Raw genomic sequence first — 23,461 nt, forward strand, 5'->3', positions numbered from 1 at the left:
TACTTATCAAATGGAATTGGTTTGCTTCAGACCTCTAGATAGCTGAGTGCAGATCATAAATTATTAAACATTAAATCATAATTCAGTAAAAGCATTTCTGAGGGGAATTTAGATAACATGGTCCAGGCACTATGCTTTCCGGTGAGCTATCTTAATACAGTGTGAAAGTCTGAAAAATATAGAAAGATTAATAGTTAATCTGTCCATTAGACTGCCTTTCTAAAAAATTGAATAGCTAAAGTACCCTTTTGGCAGGAATTATATCAAATTCAGCTCATGCTTAGATTCTAACAAGTTCCAGTTGTACTATTTTATATTGCTGATTAAAGTAGTTGTTTTCTTTGTATATCAGTTGAAAGGTGCATAACCAGCAGAATTAGGGGATAAAGGAGTGCACACTTTTGGACAAAAAATTCTTTAAACAAATCTCAAGCATTTAAGCAAGAACCAATATTTATCAAAACAATTATGGCAATCCTAATTATGGCCACACTAAGTGACTACCATGTGCAAAATATTGGACTAGATTGATGCCTCAAGTTATATTTTCTCATTTTCTCACACGTCATCTTTGTGATCACTGTTTTACAGATGAAGAAACAGAGATTATGAGTCTGACGACTTCTCTATCATTATAAATTTAGCTGAGTGGTGGAGATAGAAGCGAACTCAAATGTGTCTACCTAAATTTGGGTCTCCTTTAAGGTACATTGCAGAAGGTGCACAAACTATAATATTTTTTTGGCAAGTGTAAATAATTGACAGCTTAGTATGGCTACTTTATGGATATCCAAAAACCAATGAGCCTACCATGATATCTTAGCTGCCAACTTGCATCACTGAATTGCAGACACATTGACGGCAGGGGGGATTGCTTAGATATGTTCTTTACATAAGTGTAGCCAGAGTCAAATATTTTCCATTTTATAAAACCAAATGTGAGCATAGATCATGAATTTTAATTAGGAAAGGAGGGAGTGCTATCTAGCTTGGTAATCCTCCACCTAGAGTTAGGGAATTCCCTACCATATCAGTCATGGTAGAAGACCTCTTGCTATTGAAATGGAGCGAGCCAGATAATGACTTTTCCAGCCTCCCATGGATCTAAGAAGTAAGCACATGACCTTGGCCAAGACAATCACATGCACCAACTCAAGACTTTGTCTCTGGATCTAACAACGTGTAGTAAGGGGGCTGGTGAAGAGTCCATTTTTCCATTGTTTGCAACAACTTCCAGCCATTTTGTGGTGCCATAGCAGCAATGGGGTCAGTGGGACTGTGCCGTGCTGTGTTTTTGATGGTTTGAGCTCAGTATTGCAGGTGCCTATTGGACTAGTCCTGCCTTATTTTATTGGTTACAGTTTTGGCTGCAACTTAGCCCTCCTCTTTTCCCCCATTTTCTTCAGTAGATACCTAGTATATGTTTCTCATGCTTAAAATCAAGAGCTTGGATGGATACAACAATGCTTGACAGCACCTAACAATAACACTTAAGATCACTGAAAGCTGGTTTTAATTGATTGCATGGATTCATTTTCTCCCATACTGATTTTGTTACTCCCATTAAGCATAATTTAAAGCACTACTATAATATAGAAGCTAATAAAAATTGAGTAGCTTATTTCAAAGCAGCGTGGAAAATATATTACTCAATAACTGACACTTTAGGATTTTTTTCAGTATTTTTACACTTAGAGTGGGAATGCTCTGACAGTCATTTTCAATCAATTTTAGAACCTCATTAGCTCCATTTTCTCCCTTCCATACCCATGTTTCATTTCTTTAAATTCAGTTTTATTGAGATATATTCACATATCATACAATCATCTGTGGTGTACAATCAACTGTTCACAGTACCATCACATAGCTGTGTATTCATCATCTCAATCTATTTTTGAACATTTTCCTTACACCAGAAAGAATAAAAATAAGAAAAAAAATAAAAGTAAAAAAAAAACACCCAAATAATACCCCCATTCCACCCTATTTTTCATTTAGTTTTTGTCCCCATTATTCTACTCATCCATCCATACACTGGATAAAGAGGGTGTGATCCACAAGGTTTTCACAATCACACAGTCACACCATGTAAGCTACATAGTTACACAATTGTCTTCAAGAGTCAAGGCTACTGTATTACAGTTTGATATTTTCAGGTGTTTACTTCTAGCTATTCCAATACACTAAAACCTAAAAAGAATATCTATGTAGTGCATAAGAATGCCCACCACAGTGACCCTCAGCTCCTTTTGAAATCTCTCACCCACTGAAACTTTGTTTCATTTCGCATCCCCCTTTTGGTCAAGAAGATGCATACCCCATTTTTCTTGACTGCCGTGCTCTCCACAAAGACTTAAAGAGAGTAAGAGAGCAAGCTCACAGGAATTTGAGTTTACTTTTCTTTTATAGGCATTTTGAAGTGTGGGCATTCTTTGTCTTTTAGTTATGCTGATGGTGTGGGTTTTATGAGTTTTATTTGTTTTTTCTTTTTGTACTATATTGTTTGTGAAGCATATATGGGGAGAATCAGAATTGGGTGGTTCCCATTATCCTTGGCTCCGTATACTTACTGTAGCAAAATAAATTCTAGATGCCTCAATGATTTAAATGCAAAATAAGTATACATAAAATAAAAATAAACATTAAAAAGCATAAGTTAATTTATTCATAATGATTGAAATGGAAGACGTAGTTTAATAAGGCAAAGTGCTGCTAGGATGTGAGGTACCAGGCAGTCCAACAAATATTTTCAGGTACTGAATATTGGTACATTTTATGTAGAAGGAAACTTGGCACTGGTTCTCTAATTAAAATGTACACACTGGAACCAAGCAATTCTAACAATAGGAACTTACTCCATGGGTGCCACATCAAACCAACTTACATGCACAAGACTATTCACAGCAGCATAGTTTTAATAGGTATGAATAGAAACAATGTGTATGCCAGGTGCAGTAGCTAAAATAACTTATAACATATCCATAAGAGTAGTATTACTATTATTTTTTCATGTGTTTCTGTAGCATAAGGATTTTTTAGAAATATATACATGCAGAATTATTTTAAAAATAGAAACAGGAGTTAATTAGGAAATTATATGCCTCTTACTATCTTTATGAATTAAAAAAAAACCTAATATTTGATTCCAAACTATGTAAATAGACAGAAATGACAGTGAGGTTTGTAAAATCTCATTTGTAAGACTGACGGTCATTCACCAACACAGAGCACATGGAATATGAGAGAAGAACCAGTAAAGAGATTAAGGAAGAGAGAAAAATGTTTTCAGTGTTTTAAGTATGAGGTGAATCTGAAACACTTAAAAGAAAAATTATAGAGGTTAAATGGAAACATGGCTCTGGAGCTTAAGAAAGATAACTAGACTATATATTTGTTTGTACTTAACTTTTATACAGTGTTCAAATGAGTGTGTGTGTGTGTGTGTTTGTTAGACTATGGTCATATAATTATAGGGATACACAAATAATGGAAACCACGGGCGTAAACCAAGAATTAGATGTATTTGCAAAAGTGTGATATTCCTTATATAATGAGTTTAAGACATCCCATTGAAAAGCAACTACTTATTATCACATTTGTGATGAATAAAAACAAATAGAAAACAAATTATTTTATATATCACTGCTAATAAATGCTTTGAGTCCTGTGGGTCAAAGTAATAATAAGGTATAGCATAGTCAAAATTGTGAAGACAGCTAAAGGAAAATGACAAATTATACATTAGGAAATAATGGTAAGTGTGATCTCTTAATTCTAATTAGAAAAATGGAAACGAAGACAGTGTAACAACAACTTTAAAGTTTTGAAAGAATAAGTATTGCAAAGCTAGAATTCACATGGAAAAAAAAATACCCTTCAAGAATGAAGAAGAAATAAAGATATTTTCAGATAAACAAAAACTAAATGAATTTGTTACCAGCAGACATGCACTAAATGGAATACTTAAAAGGAGTTCTTCCTCTAATACGTATTGCTTAAACTTGCTATATGTGAACTCCTTGATGATACGCTGTGAGTGGCAGCCCAATGTATCCAATAAAAAAAATCAAACAGTCTATGAAAGTTTTAGATGTTCATAAGCCTCCTTTCTTCCCTATTATTTTCTTGTACTGAATTAAGCTTGAAGGGTTAAGACCAAAGGATGATGACTCCTGGATTAAAAAAAGGTAGATTCATACTTCTCTCCAAACACCATGATTCCAGTTAGGTTTAGAAGAAACTTTGTTTTTGTTTTTTTAATTAATGTTGTGTGTACGTGTGTGTGTGTGTGTGTGTGTGTGTGTGTGTGTGTGTGTGTATGTTGTAACACATACCTGAAATGAATTCGTCATTTTATCCATTTAACGTGTACAATTCGGTGGAATAGAAGAAAATTTTAATTTTTTTATTATAAGTACAATCTAAAACATGTCACAATTATTACTTAATGACCCAAAGTCCCAAGGGTAGAACTCTTTCTATATGAGAGGACTGACTTAAAGGCAGCTAGCTGGACAGACCAACCCACCTTATAGGCAATAGTAATCGACTGCTGTGAAAAAACAAGGTCTAGCCTCTAAAACTGGCTCATGCTACAGACCATTTGTTGGATAACTAATTTGTTTTCTTGGATCCTTCTTGATTTGCAGCTGTTTACACTAATGAAGCTGTCACTTTCTTTATTCCAACCATATTTCTTTCCCCTAAGATTATTTTACTCTTTCCTGACTTAAATGACTTTTGATTCATGGCCCTTGCCCTTAGATTCTCTCTGGAAGAGTGTCCGGCTCACCATACAGCCAGTATTGGCAAAGGCTCCTAGGACTGACCTACCCTGGGTCCTAGGTCTGGGCTTTATGCTGCCTCCAGACTTCTTGATTGTTCAACTATATCCTTCCTTACTTCCCTTGCCCTAAACCATCTCAGGCCCCTCAAAACATATGATTGGATTATGTTATCTTGCAGAAAGAGGTTTTAAATAAGTAACAAGTAAATTCTATATTTTAACATTTTATTTCAGATATATTAAAATAAAGTGAGGTCCCATTATTCTTTAAAAGATTGTTCTTGCAGTTTGATATGTCATTTAGGGCAATTAGTTCAATGTTGGTATTTCCTTTTGACATTCATTTATTTTGCAATAATTTATGGAGCATACACTTACTTATTAAATGACAAGCACTGTTCCATTTACCAGTGCCAGAAATATTTATAAAATACAGCTTCTGAATTTAAGGACGAGGGAGACATAAATGTAAACAAGTAAAGACCATGTTTCAGCTTGGCCATCTCTGAAAATGATTAAAGTTTCAAGAGGAAAAGAAACTAAAATTAAAATCACCCCAAACATTGATGGATTTAGATTCCACAGATTGTCAAACTGTCCAGTAATCTGAGAGCAATTAATATCTCTGCTCTTGAGAGAAGGAGCAGTGTATGACATTAAGCTTCAGAATGACAGAGAACATACATAATAGGATTAGAAATCCATAAAAAGTACAAAATAACCAAGTCTCCACATCTGCACCCAACTGCAAGTTTACTAATCGTAATGAACACAAGGAGCTCTCAGTGGCAGTTGAAACACCAAAAGGGATGCAGATCACTGGGGATAAGACAATTGAGAATGTCTCCTACCTCACCAAGGGATGCCACCATGACAATGATAAAGCAATAGAAAGGGAAGTTTGTCAGGAACACAAAAATGAAGCTGGTTCTGCCCTAAATGTTCCTACTTTAATCCTCCAAGACAATAAACGTCTTTGTGTTGCTACCAGTGACCCTGGGAAAGTGGTCTAACTCAACATTCTGAACCAATGTCCCCTATTTTGTCAGTGCTGTGCAAAGTCAGCCTCTAGGATTTCTGAATTGCTCCTTGTTAAACCACAAAAACAAGCAAGTTGTAAAGGAGCCAGGATCATCCTAGAATTGTATTTCTGGTAAACTATGCCTTTCAGATCCTTGACCAAAAAATCCAGGCCAGTGGCCACATTAAAGTTCAAGAGTGAAAGAAAAGAACCCTTTGCCACTTCTCAAAGGAATACAAAAGAGGCTCTGTCACGCAACCAGATTCCATAACTTGCCCTCAATCCTAGGGTCCTTAACGCAACTGGCACCCCTGAGAGGCAAGACCTGGTCCAAATTTCTGTTTCAAAAAATCCTATAACTTGAACTATCCCTGGAGCTTTGGAGACCTCTCTGAACCAACTGATCTTCCTGAGTTCCCCTTAATCTGTCATTAGATTGTTGTTATTTCTTTGAACCTTCATTGTTGCCCAACTTCTCAGCAGTGGAACTAAGCTCATAAAACTGTATCAGATACTAAATCTGTGACCAGTCAGAGGCATTCTGAACCAATATTCACATAAGGCCAATCAAAAACCCCCACCACCTAGTCTAGTTCTGGAGTAGTATGTGATAGGTAAAAAACCCTTCAACTGTGGCCAGACCATGGGAGGCTGACTAGATGTGACAGTGTCAAATGGGTAGTTCATGAACCCTGAACCCTCTGAGAAGACAAGACGTTGAGGGGGCTGGCAGACTAAGCAATATCCTGGTGCCGAAAGCCACTGGGAAAGAAAACCCTCTCAGGTGATTAGCAGTATGCCAGCTCCTGACTGCATATCAGAAATCTCCTGAGGTAATATTGAAAACCTAAAAGCCCATGTCCCGACCCAGACAGACTAATTCAGAATATCTTAGACTGGTAGCCCTTGAGATGAATCTGATGCAGCCAGCCAGGAAGAAAGATCCCTTTGGCTCACAGCCAAGCTTCACCAACCCACCTTACAAGGCATCATTACGTTTTCTTTGATATTTTTTCTTGTCTGACATACTAACTATGAGAGATAAAGAAATTGGATTTGCTGAGGCAAACACTTGCTTAAAAAACATCTCTTCTAAAAGGGGCTTTCCCAAAGACCCACATTCTTTTCTCCTCTTTGGGCACCTGCTTTCTGTCAGCTATCAGATTTTCCTCATTCTCTTGGTGTCTGTCTGGCGATGACCTTACCAGATCCTGGCATTCAAGCCACAGAGGTGCTGATATCAAACAGCTGTAAAGTTTGAAATCAAAGAAGTACAAGTGGGACAGCCACTTTATCCTTGTTGTTCCACTCCCACTCCCTCCATGATAATGGCTCTGTTTTGTTCCTTCCACTCTTTCCTGTTGTTTCCAGCCCACCCAGTGTCTACATGCGTTGTTGGGGACAGTTTGAGTTTATGTCTTTTGTAGACAACTAATTATCATTGATGTCCTCTTACATTTTCAAAGAGTGAAAATTGACATTTGGGATAATTTCCTTATGCTGTGGCCACCACAGCCTCCCCTGTCCTATTTTTTCCCACCTCAGGGAACTGAAACTACAGCATCTAAATAATCAATCTGGATGCTTTCTGGGAAGCTAGGGTTGACCCTAGGGATGAGAAAACAGATGTTAGATTTGCTTTGCCAAAGAGAAATGTGAAATGTTCTTTTACCAGATTTTATTTATTTATTTATTTATTTATTCTCCTCATGTGTTTCCCAAAAGATTTGGATGAGCTTATCCTGAGTTTGATGCTGAATTATGCATTCACCCAGTCAGCCAATGCTGTAGCTTAGCCTCCAGGGAAAAGGCTGCGTTGATAGCATTCCTCATTAGCAACTGCAGCTGCATTTTCTGAGATAATGAAGGACCCGGGAGGAAGGGGAGGCCAGAAGTCACTGTTTTCCTCCCTCCTCCCACTCCCAGTTGCTTCCCGTGCCCCCTATTTGGTCTCCAGAGCACAGCCTGCCAGTAGTGCAGTCAGGCTGTGGAGGGAGACACATTCTCCAAATGCCAAGGGTGATGTCCTGGGCCACCACAGCCTCCCCTGTCCTATTTTCTCCCATGTCAAGGAACTGAAACCACAGCATCTAAATAATCAATCTGGATGCTTTCTGGGAAACTAGAGTTGACCCTAGGGATGAGAAAACAGATGTCAGATTAGCTTTGCCAAAGACAATTCTGAAAGGTTCTACTTTTACTAGATACGTATATTTTTTTATTCTCCTCATGTGTTTCCCTAAAGATTTAGATTAGCTTACAAGAATGTAGGCCATAGAGAAAGATAAAATAAATTAAGAAAAATGAAGAAAAATTCTCACATAGTACCATAGAGCCACAGCATAAGGAAATATCCCAAATGCCAATTTCACTCTAATATTGAATAGGAATTGAAGGGTAAATGGCTTCTCACTTAGCATTTTCCAAACTATTGGTGAATATATCATGCCTATTGCGGCAATGATATTCAGATTACTGTAAAATAAAGTAATAAAAATGATGACAAGGCTGACAAACAAGTTAACTCAGGACTAGAAGATACTGCAAGCATGAGTGAAGGAGACAGTGAATGTGATCAGAACTGTAATCTATATTGTTGAGACTGCAGGAACCATACCTCCTTTAGTAAAGCGAGCAATTTAGATTGACATTTACGTTGGTTGGGACTACGTGACTGCACTTAATAGACATATTATGACTTATATTTTCCACATTATGCGATGACTCACAGCTAAATTCTCAGATGCAGAGCCTTTTCTCTTAGAGCTCTCAGACTAAAATCCTTTTTCTCCCAGGGATTAGAGCTCAAATAATATTTGACACACTGTGTTTTCTTACGGGAGCATACAAAAATTTTATCATCGTCTTCTAGGAAGCAGAAGGCTACGAGGAAAAATGATTGAAACTAATGATATTCTGATGGGTATGGATAAGTACACCACAATCAATAATTCTAATTCTAAAGTCCTAGAGACCTACTGAAGACTGCTTTCAATGGATGTGACCTTCTATAGACTGGGATATGGTGTCAGTGGGCACCTTCATACATATTGGGTGACTGTAAATTGGTGCAGTGTTTCTGTAGATCAGCTTAGCAATAGTTTCTAAAATAAAGATGCATGCACCCTTTGGCCTCGCAATTAAACTGCCCTATGCATATTCTTGCTGAAATTTGAGAAGTCATGTGTGCAATGATATTAATCACAACATACTTTTAATTTCAAAGTCTAGAAACAATCCACATGTCCATTGTAAGGACACCATTGGAATTCCAGTATTTCATTAGCACAGAATACTATTCAGTAAAACAAAGAGGAATGAGATGGACATGTCAGGAGGCATATGGAAAGAATCCAAAATTAAATTGTTAACCTAAAAAAATCATTCTGAGGACAGTTTGCATTGTTTACCTTTGAATAAAATGATTTATAAAGGTTTTATATGCTAGTGCATGTATGTTTCTCCTTCAGGAAGGTAAAACTGTTTTATATATATGGAGAGGGACTTAAAAGATGCCAGGGGATTCTGTTGCCTTTCTGTTAATATTTCTAGAGTACTTGAAAGTATCTCACATGCATATGTGTTACTAAAGTCCAGAAATAGAAAGGTTTACACACTCAAGTTTCAGGAATATAGGACAGCTTGATTGGAATGACAACAACCCACCTGCCATTTTCTAGTTGTTTGATTAGATGTTCTCTAACTTCCACTTGGCTTTAATCTACTTGGTTTTTAGCTTTTGGATTTTTCTTTCATTTGAGTTAGTTACTTCCAGTTTGGCTTTGATTATCTGAATCCTACTCCATTTACTTGTCCGCAGCATACAGTACATCTGGCTTGCCTTAACTGACTTTTGCTCGTTGGTCCCTGGATATGGATTTTCTGCCTGCAGCTGTGTTCCCTTCAAGGTCAACCCACTTTGGCTTCAGGTCCTGTTCCTCAGAACATCCATTTAACTAAACACAACTCCCTTACTCTGTCCTAGGATATGTAATATTTCAAGGGAAGACTGTAAAATAAGAAACATTTTTAAAAAACATAAGCATGCCTTCCATTTTGTTGTGAGTATACTGAACATTTTAATTCAGACATTCCTCTGGATTCAAAGACTTGAGAAACTGTTAGAAACAAGTGAGAGCCAAAGAAACTCCCATTTCTCCCAAATAAAGTTCTCTTTTGAGAAATGAATTCCCTAGAGACTTTGGTGAACATGGATTCTAGTGATGGTTCATTAAAAAAAATCAGGAGCTAAGATCTTTGCGTGTGTCTCCTCTCCAGGAAGGCAGAGTGCAGGTGATGTACATTTTTAGTGGCACAGTCAACTTACACTAGAAGAATAAAAGTCTAGACAAAATATCATATGGCAAAATCTTAACACCGGATCCCAAATTCACTTACAAGGATGAGCCCAAGGGAAGCTCAATGAAAGTTCAAATACCTGGAAGAAAGCACAGAGGCAGTAAATGTCTATGGGAGATAATGTCTCACTAGGGTGAGCCATTACTTACTGGTGAGGAAATGGAGGCAGGAAATGGCTAGAGAAACGTGAAGGAAAGTTACCTCTGCTTTAAGCATGTCCACTTGAAGTTCTCTATGACAACCTCATGTGTCACTAGTAGTGTTCCTTGTTTCTGGTGGACATGTTGAAAACTTCCATCTTGTCTAGCCCACCACAACAAGCTTGTTGGAGAAAAGCCAGAATCTTTTCCAAACAAACTGTTCTTTTGGCCCCAGTCTTTCAGACCCTTGACTAGAACAATGTGGCCAGCCATTTAAGAGCTCAAGAGGAAGGAATGCATCATTGATTGAGCCCAGAGAAATACAAAGGAGACCCTGTATGGCTTACAACATTTGTACTCACCAGTAACCCTGAGACCTTAGGCCTGTGATTTTTTTAGGTGCCACTGCTAACAGAAGGTAAAAAGAAAACTTTAAAATCCAGAACTGGAACATTTACTGGAACCCCAGATGCCTCTTAGGACTTACTGGCTATCTCCCTCTTATCCTATGCCTTCTGCATAAGCCTGTCTGCTGTTCCATTATCAATCCTTCCACCCCCTTCTAGGAAACTTTCAAATGTGAAATCAAACATATAGATGCCTTTACGACCCCTTCTTATACTGGGAAACAATGAGCAGAACCTTGAAATATATTAGGATAAGCATGAGTCAGTTTTTGGCTCACTCTCCCAAAGTAGGGTTCAGGACCAAGGGAAGAGATTAGACATGGGCCAGAGTCAAAGTTACAGCCTGTGATCAGATGCTTAGACCTTGCAGCCTCTGGGAGAACACAGAAGGTGAGAGGGTAGTGGATCCTGAGCCTTACTCTGGCATGTAGGCAGAAGGGAAGGAATATTCTACTACTCAACACAATATTTTCCACCAGGGACTGTGGTCCCCACCTCTAGCTAAATATCAGTATCAGAAGATGTTTTTGTTTACAACCAAAATCACCATACTAATCTCAGACTCTCAAAACCAGAATTTCAGTGTGGGGCCCCATTTGAGCATTTTCATCAAGCTATTGTCTGATGCTTATGACGGGTCAGTCTGGCAGCTAGCTCTCACCACAATCAGAGCTGCCCCCTCCAGCTGGTTCTTCTCAGCCAGCACCAGACCAAGTCAGTCTTCTTAGAAATACTATATATAAATCAGAGATAGAGGTTCTTCCATGAGGATGGAGTACAACCAGATTGAGCCTGGTTTATAAAGTGCAGTGATCGAACAAATATATGGAAATCCCAAGCTTAGCTGGGACAGGGATAGGGACCAGCTGAAAAACCTCCCTAGAAGCCCTCAGATGAAAATATTCCCTTAAAGGTTTCTTCTTGCATTGTTGCAGAGGCAAGGCCTGGCTCACTTGGCATTGGTTAGCCCATATTGATGGAAGAGGATGGATTCAGGAAGAAAGGAGATCAGTTTGTAAAGTAAGTACCATAGGTGTAGGAGACTCTGGACCTTGCTGATAGCTAGTGGGGGTGCAGGTAGGCAGGGGCTACAGGTGTTCTTCTCAGAAATTGCCCGATACTGATACGTTAGTGGAGATAATTGGGCCAGACTTCCAGGAATCAAGAATGCCCCTTCTATGCTAATACCTCTATAATAAGCCTTAAAAGAAAGCCAAGGGTTGTGTGTCAGTCTCTGAGTATCCCAGTTGTCTGAACTAGTTTCTGCAATACAGATCCTATGCCAATAAGGTCTGGGACTGGTGGAGCATTAGGAATATTGTTGCATCCATCCCCAGTGTGCCTTAGACCTATATTTATCCTTCCTGGGAAAAAATCGGTGAGAGTTTATTTCAATTTCCCTACTTAAGCCTGTACCACATGAGGCTGTGGAGACCAAATACTGAGTTCCTAAGTGCTTGGTTCTACTTCCAGATCTCCCATGGAGACCGACATCCAGTAGCAGGTCCAGGAGCCTGATTCTGTTGCCGGGCTCTTTTGGCTTCTTTTCCTGTGCCTAGGTCCAACTTCAGGTCTTTCTACTATTGCTTTAAAACATACACATGGGCAAGGAGGGGCTCAATGTACCTTTCCTTGAGTGCAGGGTTTTAATGATTCTCAAAAGTCAAGAGTAGATTATGTGTCAATATAATTTCTCCTATATTAATTAATGGAGCAAATAAATTCAGCAATATCCAATATACTCGAAGGTTTAATTACAAGAGGGTTGCACCCCACACAAAACAAAAACTAATGCTGAAAAGGAAAAAGAGTAAGATATATTTTGAGAATATTTCAAAGTTTTAAAAATATGAGTGGTAATTAGGGCACACAATTTTGCAAGCATGGAGGCTTTCAAGTTAAAATATGCTTTAGATTGTACAGGTGGTAAATGATCACGACCTGGATTTAAATTTCACTTTGTCTACTGCATTCTAGTTAGGGCTGACTGAGTACTCTTTTACTATTGCAATGAACTAGGTTTAAAATGAGAGATAGAATAGTGCAGTGGGGAAAAACACAGAATAATTCCTCATATAAGTAAAGGTTACATGTGATATTAGCTTCAGAAAATTCTTCATGTAATCTCTACCACCAGTTCTTACCTGGCCTTTTGATGTGTCATTTACAAATAAGGAAAACAAAGTGTAATCAAGTTCAATAACTTGCTTTATTTCACAAAGACGGAAATCATGTTTTATAATTGTAAATCCCAAAGATTTCCTCATTGGGCTTCCAGTTCAATCAGACTAGCCAGGTAACCTCATCAAATGACTTTTTCTAGGTCTTATCTCCCTCCCTTGTAAAAGTAGCAGCTGGATTATAGAAAATTTAAATAGGGCTAGTCATAGTAGGATGGAGCCCCAGGACTATGTTTATTAAAGGGCCCTGGCTAGCTTCCTTTTAGTTAGCGTTAAATTATCTCTGGAGCAATAGTTTGGGGGGAGGGGGAGTTGTGGGGGTGCAAGTAGCCGCATAGCACCACCCCCATATCTTCCTATTTCAAGAGCTTTTTCTGGCCAAAATCCAAAGGAGACTATCATCTTCATTAATGTGTGGGGTCCATTATTTTGTTAGTCCACATGTACTCATTATTTGTCCTGATTTGACCAATATCCGAAGTACTGAAGATAATGTATAACCAGAGTTACAATGAAAACATCATTTCTAAAACAAAACCTCCAGAAGTTATGCATTTTACGAAGCTACACAATACAGAAACCTGTTGGTGCAAACAAAATACCAAGCTTTTTAAATTGAGATCACCATTTCCCATCACATCTATGCTTCTACCTTCTACTGACAATTCTTACATGAAAAACACCAATGTTAAATTCACTAAATTACTTAGCATAAGCAATGGAAGTCCTTAGAAGCAGTACAACCCATTCCCACCTAAGCTTTTATTCTTTCCCTACCATCATTGTGTCATGTAATATAAAAGTCATCACCTCTTAGAATTTCTAGATATTTTACACTAACAGCATCTTGGTGTCAGAAGCTTCCATAGTGCCATGAAAAACCAACCACGTGCACAGTGCAGAGCTAATCCTCCTGTTGGCGACCCTAATGGTGTGGAGCTGGTGGGGAGGGGGTGGAAAAGGCTGGCAATTGTCGCGACAAACACCATCCTGGGGCTGGACACAACAGCGAGAAAAAGGCACTTACTTGCTACCATGTGACAGGTCTCCACGGGCACCTGAAGGACCTGATCCCGAGGGACAGGGCCCTTTGGAGCCCTTTCCCCCTCCTGAGCTTCCCTTTCTTCAGAGATTTTTCTGGTCTTCCGAGCTCTGGTTGCTTAGAAAGTGTTGCTAGGCTGGCGTCTGACCTCACCAGCTGATGCCACTTAGGCTGCGATGGCTCCGCAGTAAACAACCCCACTGAGTTGCCTGCTAGCAACCGAGAAGCTGGGGATGCTACCCAGACACTGACCCAGAGCCCCTCCTTCCCAGATGTCCAGTGGAGCCCCGCCCGCAGCTTGGGAGCTGTGTTTGTCTCCCTCCCACTCTCCCCACTCCTCTCCCAGCCGAGTCATTCTCCCCCGCCTTCGTCTTCAGGCCAGCGCGCGGCTTCAGCACCAGACCCGGCGTGGGCGAGGGTGATTCTGACCGAGACCATCAGCCGGGGCTGCAGCGCCAGTAACTGCAGCAGCTGGCGAGTGTCTTCCACAAGCTGCCCGGGAAGGGAGGGGGCAGGGTGGAGGAGTGGGATCAGTGAGTGGGGGAGAGAGGGGAGGGGACCTGGAGGGGATGAAGGAAGGCAGGGGCGAGGGGAAACCAGATAGAAGAGGAAGAGCAAAGATGCAGGGAAGGGAGAGGGAGAAGAGGAGGGAGAGAAGGGGAAGGCAGCAAACTCGGGTTCTTTACCTCTTTTCCTTTCTTCGTTGTTTTCTCGGTCCCATGCCTAGCTGCCCTAGGGGAACCTGCCAGGTGTGGTTGTCAGCCTGCTGCATCTAAATCTGGACACTGTGGTAGCCAGGATTGTGCTGCTGTGCCTGCTGCTGTGTGTGTCTGTAGTAGGGAAGGTTGGCAGGAGCTACTGTTCTCTCCACAGTGTAGATTCTTTCCCAACTCTGGTGATTTGAAACATGGGGGGAAATTATGCATATTTGGAAAACTGATGTGCTGCACTGTATTTGGGGCTGAAGAGAAGTACTGCTGGACCTTGTTTCCCAAAGGAAGTTTGGGAAATTTTGCTACACCAAGAAACATTCATTTTCTAACCCTACCTTGTTCTAAAATGATGGTTTCTTTAAAAAAATTCCTACCTCATACCAAGAAAAGATAAGAAAAATGATAAAAGTAATCATGCATTTTGTATGAGGTTCAAATTTGATTTTCTAAGGTATGGAACAGAAAATGTAAGCAGATTTAAGATAGAAACCATGTCAGGAAAAACATATTTCATTCATGATTCACAGAAATGGCTATTACCATATTTTCTTGTTTAAAATATATCTCTGTTATGCAACATTTCAAATATACACAAAAGTACAAGGAAAGTATCATAAACTTTCATGTATCCATCCTCAACTCTTACCAACACTTGGCCAATCTTGTCTCATCTATACTATGACCTCCCACCTTGGATTAATTTAAACATAGTCCAGATATCATACCCTTTCATCCAAAAATACAGCAGCCTGTATCCTGAAAGATAAGGACTTTTAAAAAGTATAAGCCAATTTCACTATCATACCCAAAAAATTAGCAGCAGTTATTTTACAGCATCATATATCCGTTTTACTTCTTTTGAATAGACAAACTGGATTACTAACTTCTCATCTTCACATTTTGTGGCGATAAACAAGTAAATTTTCTAATTTATAGGCCTTTCCTTGAAGCAATCCTACTTATATGTCCCTTCTCACCCAGTAAAATTGTATGCATCTTTCAGTACATTAAAATGATAAAACTTAAGAAACTTAATAATATCAAACATTTTAAATATATATAAGATATGTGAAATACAAAGAAGTACTGTTTTGTATAACATGTAATGAACATGTAACAGAACTCAAAACATTGTACAAATCAATATCAGCAAAGGGAAATTGAAAGGAAACCAATGATAGTAGATTTATTCTGAGCAGACAACCATATTTTTGTTGTTGTTCTGCAACAAATATTTGCCTCCAGAATCAGATAGCATTACTAGACTGGATCTGTCAAATTTTGGCAAATATTATGTTCCTAATACTATGCTGAGTTGCTCCCCCATTAAGTTGTTCAATAGGGGAAGTGTATGTGGTGGAAGGGCCGAGTTGCTGTGTGTTTTCCAAGTGCCTGTCTCAAGAACCCTATAATCGCATCTTCTAAGTTGAGTTTCCTAAGTGTACATTCAGAAGGCCATGACTCAGACCAAGCATGAGGCGTACATGCCCCTCTTTGTCTTGTCCAAGAGATATCTGCTCTATCACACTTCAGTTGAATTAGATGGGCCCTTGGGAACATTACTTTCCCTGCAGCCTGCTCAAGTGGAGGCTGTTTATTTTAACCTCATCAAGTCCAGAGTAGGAATGGGCACGGTTTTATTATTTTCCCTCCACATCACCACTTCCACAGTTGACAAAAGCTGGTGTATTAAAAAAAAAAAAATTGAAAAGTCAAACAACTCTCCCCAAAATGCAAATCAAAACTCTTCTTTTGAAGCATATGTCCTCCAGCTATCTCCTGTTATATCATTCTTTTCTTCTTCTGGTAGCAATCATTTTCTGAATAAACAGACATTCTTACTTATTCATAAATGATTTATTTTCTGCTCCACAGTCTTTCTCTCCACTCAAATCCCTAATATCATGCTTAACACCTTCATCCATAGGGATGCTAACAGCCATTTGGATGAAACATCCAACATCCTAGCTTCTAGTTAGTAACTGCCTGGTTTTCTCCATAGGACTTACCTGGACCACTAAAGGTTTATTGCTTATTCATTTATTGTCTGTCTTGCCCCAGTAGAATGCATGTTGCATGGCAGCCAGCTCTTTGTCTATTCATTGCTATATCTCAGTGTTTAAAACAGAATTAATCCTACAGAAGCTATTCAAAATTCATTGTTAAAGGAATAATAGTCAAGCATGTCCCCAATCCACTATGGGTTGCCAAGAAGAATGCAGTTATTCAACATAGGAATAGACCATAAATTGAACACATGCTAGATGAAGAACAGGATGATTGTGGATCATGCTTTTATTCTACTTAACTGCTGGTGTTTATATTCTTATTCTTCTATAATATATAATGTATAATATGTATAGACATGAAAATGACCCTGGCTGCAAAATCTGGCTATTCAGCATGGACATGCCTAATGGCAAAAAAATAAGAAAGTCCAATAATTTCTATGGGCAATGCCATGGCACCCAGGGAAATAAAATACTCAGTATCAAAAAGATACTTCCCCTGCCCTTTTTATAGAATAATCAAGAATTGAGGCTTGTTTTAGAGTAGTGTCAAAATCGGTACCTAGATTTTTTTTTTTTTTGGAAGAATAAAGTATAAATCATATTGCAGAAATATGTCTCTGTGAATCATTTGAATTTCATGATTCCTTTGACTTTGGTATATTCTTTTACCAATGCCAGTTAACTTTCCAAGTGCCACAGGCAATGTTGCTGGAAAAACTCAGTCTTTTCCTTTCAGTTTTTCTCATCCTCACATAACTATAAGACAGTGCTGCAAAGTCAGAATCAGCTCTTATGCTTGTTTCCATGTATATAGCATTCTATAATAATTCTTACTATTTATGTGTTTGAGTTCCTTGGAATTGCCCCAAGAAAACCTTGTCACAGTCTTCAACCCTGCCCTAAGTTCCAGAATTATAAGAATTTGGCCCTCATCAGCAAATAAAGCTGTAGGGAGTAGTTTAATGGTCACAAAGGAACAAGACAAATGGCTTGCTTCTTGAGGATTCTTGGAAGTGAAAGAACAGTCCATAGAGTCAATTAGGCTCATCTAGAAAAAAGCGGTTTAAAAAAATCTTTTAAGCATTAACTATCTACTGATAAATTTCTATACTGGATCCAATTTCTCAGACTATATATATATATATTCCTTTATGACTCTTTCCCAAAATCTTCAAAAGCCAGGCATAGCCGGTAAAGAATAACAGAAAAAAAGTCAATTTAAAGATTCTAACTCAGTATAGAAAATATGTCAAACATGTCATTTGGAAAACACACACTCATATAGTATAAGTAGGGCAACATTATGTGTATATTTCCTTCAGATTATTGCCCTGGTCCCGAGAATCTGATTAGAAAAATCACAAACATATATACAGATTGTATTCAAAATGTTCCTGACCACAATACATTCTGTTTTGCAATTTTATACCTAATATCTCATCTATCAAGTAATTCCCAGCCAGGCTTGGCAGAAGCCCAGAATTTTTTCAAGTAAAAAAAAAATAAAAGAGAAAATACAGATAATTACAAAATTGCAATTCTTTTTTAATTTCTCTGGAAGTCCCATTGAAATCTGTGTGCCTATATACTATACCTGAATTCATGTGTATCATAAATACAAGTTAGCATTAACTGCTGTAACACAAATCTAAAATAATAGTGGCTTAAATTTGACATTAGCTTATTTTGCTCAAACACAAATGTCCACATATAAGCAGTCTAGGGCTACAAAACCAGGTCAAGTGGCCAGGATTTCTGTCTTGTTGATTTGTGATCTCTAGTGTGTTACTCTCATTTGCATGATTTGAAATGGCCCACCAATACATTTGTATTCCAAGTGGGGGTGGGGTGGGGGAGAAATAGAGGAAAGAGTCCATGCCCATTTCATTAAAGGTTACACATCCCTGAATTCAAATCACATTGGCCAGAACATAATCCCATTGTCATACCTGGTTGCAAGGAATTCTGAAGAATGTAATATTTCCTCTGGGTACCAAGGCAGTGAGCTAAAAATTTAAGTTTCTACTACTGTAGAAAAAGGGAGAAGGAATATTGGGGATGACTAGCACTTTCTTTTATGCAACATCCGTATCTGCAATTGGTATTCTGTTGTGACTGTATACTCCCACAAAAGAGCAAATCAGGAAAAATGTGACTTTTCAAGATTTAAGAACACACAAAAGCAGAACCAAACTGTGGTAGTTTGAAGCTGTATATACCCTAGAAAAGACCATGTTCTTTTAATCCATTCCTGTGGGTGTAGACCTTTTGTAAGGTGGGAAATTTTGATTAGGTTATTTCAATTGAGATGTGACCGACCTCATTCAAGGTGGGTCTTAATCCTCTTACTGGAGTACGTTTTAAGAGGACAAATGACAGAAAAACCAACAACAACAACAACGGATGTTTAGAGAGAAGGACACACAGAAGCTAAGAGAGACAGAAGCTAAAAGTGAGAAACATGAAGATGCTCAGAGAGGAAGCAATTGAAGCCAGAAGCTGGAAGCAATGAAACCTAGGACAGAGGGACCAGCAGACATCACCATGTGCCTTGCCATCTGACAGAGGAGCCTAAGCTCTCTGGTAGCCAGTCTTTGGGGAGAAATTATTGTCCCACTGATGCCTTAATTTGGACATTTTTAAGATCTTAGAACTGTAAGCTTGTAAGCTAGTAAATCCCCATTGTTAAAAGCCAGTCCATTTCTGGTATATTGCATTTTGTCAGCTTTAGCAAACTAAAACACAAATTTAGCAGTAAACATTTCTCCCCACCAAAAGTAGAATTATCAGGTAAGAAAGTCAAGTTGCAGAATAAACGATTAGACAACTAGATTAATATATTCCAGTTTATTTCCTCAAATTCATTAGGTTTCACCATTATATTATTTCATTCATATCTACCACTTTGTTTTTGGTCAAGATAATAAGATACTAACTCAAAAATTTCTCACTCTTTTTCCTCTCTCCAATTTTTCCAGCCAGTGAATACATGAAACAGAATTTCCTAACTCCATATTCAATGAAACTATGAAACATCTTTAACATAAAAATGTGATATATGAAGGGGAATGCAGATGGAAAGATAATAAGTGATTTAGTGAAGTGAAGTAAAGAAAGTTAATATAATTATCTGATAAGAGTGATACTGGTCAAAATCAAGCTAATTCTCTCTGCAATCAGCTAGAAAATCACAAGAATTGAAAAGACCTTGCAACTGGACAAGGTTAAGAGCTGAAAACAGAAAGTTGTCTGGAAATCTTTACAACATCAGAAATCCGTCTCCTTTCCATCCTGCTAACTGCCCCTTTTCCTAACTGAAGATGGGGAATATGTTCTCTAGAACATTTGGACCGGAGATGCTTGATATCTTGGACGTTAAATACAGAGGAGGATGAAGGTAAGTATTGGACTGAAAACAGAAATATTAGTAAAATTTGTATACTGAAAGATGATACTCTCCTATACTCTCCAGGTTATTTCCCTTACTCAGCATCCAGAATTCTCATCATCACAATATATATTTCAGAAGGGAGATTCTATGATTTTACTCTGTAAAACTTGACTTGCACCATTGACACTTGCATTTTGGTGTCCTCCAAAAAAAAAAAAGTTAACTATTTACCGAGTCACCCTAGAATAAATTCTCCTAGTTGACAAGACTTACCTTTCCACTGCTAAAACACACAAATAAATTCATAGAGCATCTAACTGATTTCTTAATCATCACTGAACAAGAGTTACTGGATATTTGAAAAATGTTTTCAACATGGCAGAGAGAAACCAAATAAACCTACTGAAAAAAGAAACTAGGTGGAGGTTCAGAAAAAACGAAGGACAGAAGAATATGCAAAGACAACATAATTAATATGAGAAATAAGAGTTTAAATACATGGACCAATATCCATTGAGAGAATATCTAAAAGGAATACTGTATGAAAGATCTCTTGGAAACTTAATACAGGATAGCTTTTTTTTAATTAAGAAAATATTTGAATAATAAAATCATGGAAATCATCAAGACTATAGGGAAAAATGAAACAAAGAGATGGACGATGGGAAATTAGAGGTAAAATTAAAAAGTAAATTGCATAGCTTCAACATTCAACTGATAGAAATTCAAAAAAGAGAAATCAGAGGAAAAGTGGAAACAAATAATCAAATAAATAATTAAAAAACATTTCTCCAAATTAAAGGACATGAGCCTCCCAATTGAATGGTTGTTCAGAGGGCCAATTGGTTTAAATGAAAATAGTCCCTCAATCAGACAAAAAGCATAATGAAATTTAGAACCCTGGGGCTAAAGAGAATATTTTGAAGCTTTCAGAGAAAGAAAAAAAATGAGCTTAAAAAATGGGGATTGCAAACAGCTAGTGCCCAGAGCTTGGTTTCTAATAACATTTTACAATAAAAAAACCAGGACTGCATGGAGAAAAGACTGGTTCTAGAACTGGGAAGAAAATATACAATATGAGCCTGGAGCATCTGGTAGAGGCAGAAAGTAAAGAAGTATTCAAAAAAAAAAATAACAAAAACAAAACAAAACATGCAAAATAACCCCAAGGCTACATTGATGCTGATATGTCAAAGGGACATAGGAACCAAATGAAGGTGCATTGAATGATCAAAACTGGAACAATCTGAGGAATAAAATAAATAAAGCAGTGTTGGATTATAATCCAAAGTATAAAATAAGTATCCATGATTCCATGGTGATAGAAATAAATGATTGCATAAATTAATAAATGGGGGAAAAGAGACAAATTTCTTGTGCAGAAGTATTCCAAATAAATAATTTATGTAGATACTCCAACCTAGAAGAGAGGGAGCATAACAACCCACAGCCTAAGCTTAGGCTGTGGCTACGTGGATAGAGACATCCTTCCAAAGTGTACAGGATGGAAAGGGGGAATATGGAGTAACGATACAACGGAGAAACCTGATAAACTCTACTTCAGCCAGATGATCAAGGTAAACATTTACATTCATAAATCACATTGATAGTTTGTATCCTTGATAAGAGATGATGAATATGATATTTTACCTCTGTGATCTTCCTCTCCAAAACTCATAAGCCTAGTCTAATAATGAGAAAACATCAGACAAATTACAATAGAAGGACATCTTGCAATATACCTGAACAGTATTCCTCAAAATTGTCAAGGACATCAAAAACAAGAAAAAGTCAGAAATTGTCACAGCCAGTGGGACCCTAAAAGATATGATGACATCTAGATATAATGTGTCATCCTGGAACAGAAAGAGACATTATGTAAAAACTAAGGAAATATGAATAAACTGTGGACTTTAGTTAATAATAATTTATCAATATCAATTCATTAATTGTAGCAAATGTACCTTATAAATGTAAGGTGTCAATAATAGGGGAAATTGTGTGAAGGGGTATATGGGAACACTCAATACTATATTCTCAATTTTTCTGTAATTCTAAAAATAGTTTCTTATTAAAAAGAAAAGAAAATACTATTAGTGCAGGCAAGAATTATCGATGGATGATAAAATTAGTGGATCAAAGTATGATGAGAAACAGGATGTTTGCATAGTCTTAAGGAATCTAGCCATAAGATAGTTATTAATTACAAAAGGAAAAATAGCAACTTAACAGTGGAGAAACGCAGGAAAATCCAAGTAACTAAAAGATAAATCTAACGATGTATAGACATCACGCACCTCCTAATATGATATACTAAGGCCACAATATCACTTCTGTGTTATTCTTGCCAGTATGCCTAAACTCCATCTAATCAGAAGATTGCATCACACAAAGCCAAATTGAGTGATATTCTACAAAATACCTAGCCAGTACTCTTCCAAAGTATCAGAGTCAAAAGAAAAAGACAAACTAAGGAACTGTCAGAGATTAGAGGTGACTAAGGAGACATGACAATTAGATATAATGTGAAAGCCTGGATTGGATCCTGAACCAGACAAAGGATTTTGGTGAGAAATTTAATGAAATTTTAATAATGTCTGTAGATTAAAAAAACAACAGGGATTGAACTATAAATGGTATAGGATTTATCATAAGCAGCATTGGAATCCAGAAGACAATGGAATGATACCTTTAAATTTCTGGAGAAAAGTGATTTCTGATTCTACACATAGCCAAGCCATAAATGAAGATTAGAGAAGAATATATAGTTTTCATACCTGGAGTTCTCAAAACTTTACTACTCTTCCATCACCTATGCATTCTTGATTAAGAAGTTATTGGAAAATGTGATCTATCACTGACAGTGAGCCATCCAAAAAGGTTCCTGAGAGCCAATAAACAGTTTTGATACATGAGAAATGCAAAGACGCATTTTCTGATGATGTGTACACATGTGCCAGAGTGAGATATCACAGGAGGTCCTGAGAGCACCCAGTCCTGACTGAAAATGGAAAAACATGGTAGAAAGGTTAAAAAGCAAAAACAAAAACAAAAAACAGCTAAAAAAAAGATTCAAAAAAACCTAAGCAATTAAAAAAATTATCCAATGTTAACTCTAAGTAAAACAAAAACATATATATGAAAGGAATGTATGATCATTGTACTCTCCTTGACTTAGCAGAACCATAATTATAAAAGCAATAAATGTGGATTTAACCAGTGTTACGTAACCATATTGCCAGGATGTTTGCATGGGGATGAGATGAAAGAGAAGTAAAATGCTCATTTTCCATGGTAGAAAGGTGATAGATATTATCTAAAATCGATGACTCAAAAGAGAGCAGTATCAATATATTATTTGTAAATTTTAGCATAAAATTAGATTAATAAGTTAAATGATTTAAAGGGCT

At 37.6% G+C, this 23,461-nt stretch overlaps 1 protein-coding gene across 2 annotated transcripts in view; it reads right to left on the bottom strand.

Annotated features, from left to right (window-relative positions):
• Positions 1–14,266, bottom strand: part of SCN7A (sodium voltage-gated channel alpha subunit 7) — a 95,144-nt gene extending 80,878 nt beyond the window's left edge. For both annotated transcript variants that reach the window (XM_037849980.1, XM_037849979.1), the window contains exon 1: positions 13,921–14,266. In XM_037849980.1, the coding sequence (XP_037705908.1) occupies positions 13,921–13,930 (10 nt within the window). In that variant the 5' untranslated portion in view covers positions 13,931–14,266. The remainder of the gene's footprint in view (positions 1–13,920) is intronic.
• Between the last annotated feature and the right edge of the window lie 9,195 nt (positions 14,267–23,461).

Source organism: Choloepus didactylus, chromosome 9 (assembly GCF_015220235.1).
Source record: "Choloepus didactylus isolate mChoDid1 chromosome 9, mChoDid1.pri, whole genome shotgun sequence".
In the NCBI taxonomy this organism is placed as follows: domain Eukaryota; kingdom Metazoa; phylum Chordata; class Mammalia; order Pilosa; family Megalonychidae; genus Choloepus; species Choloepus didactylus.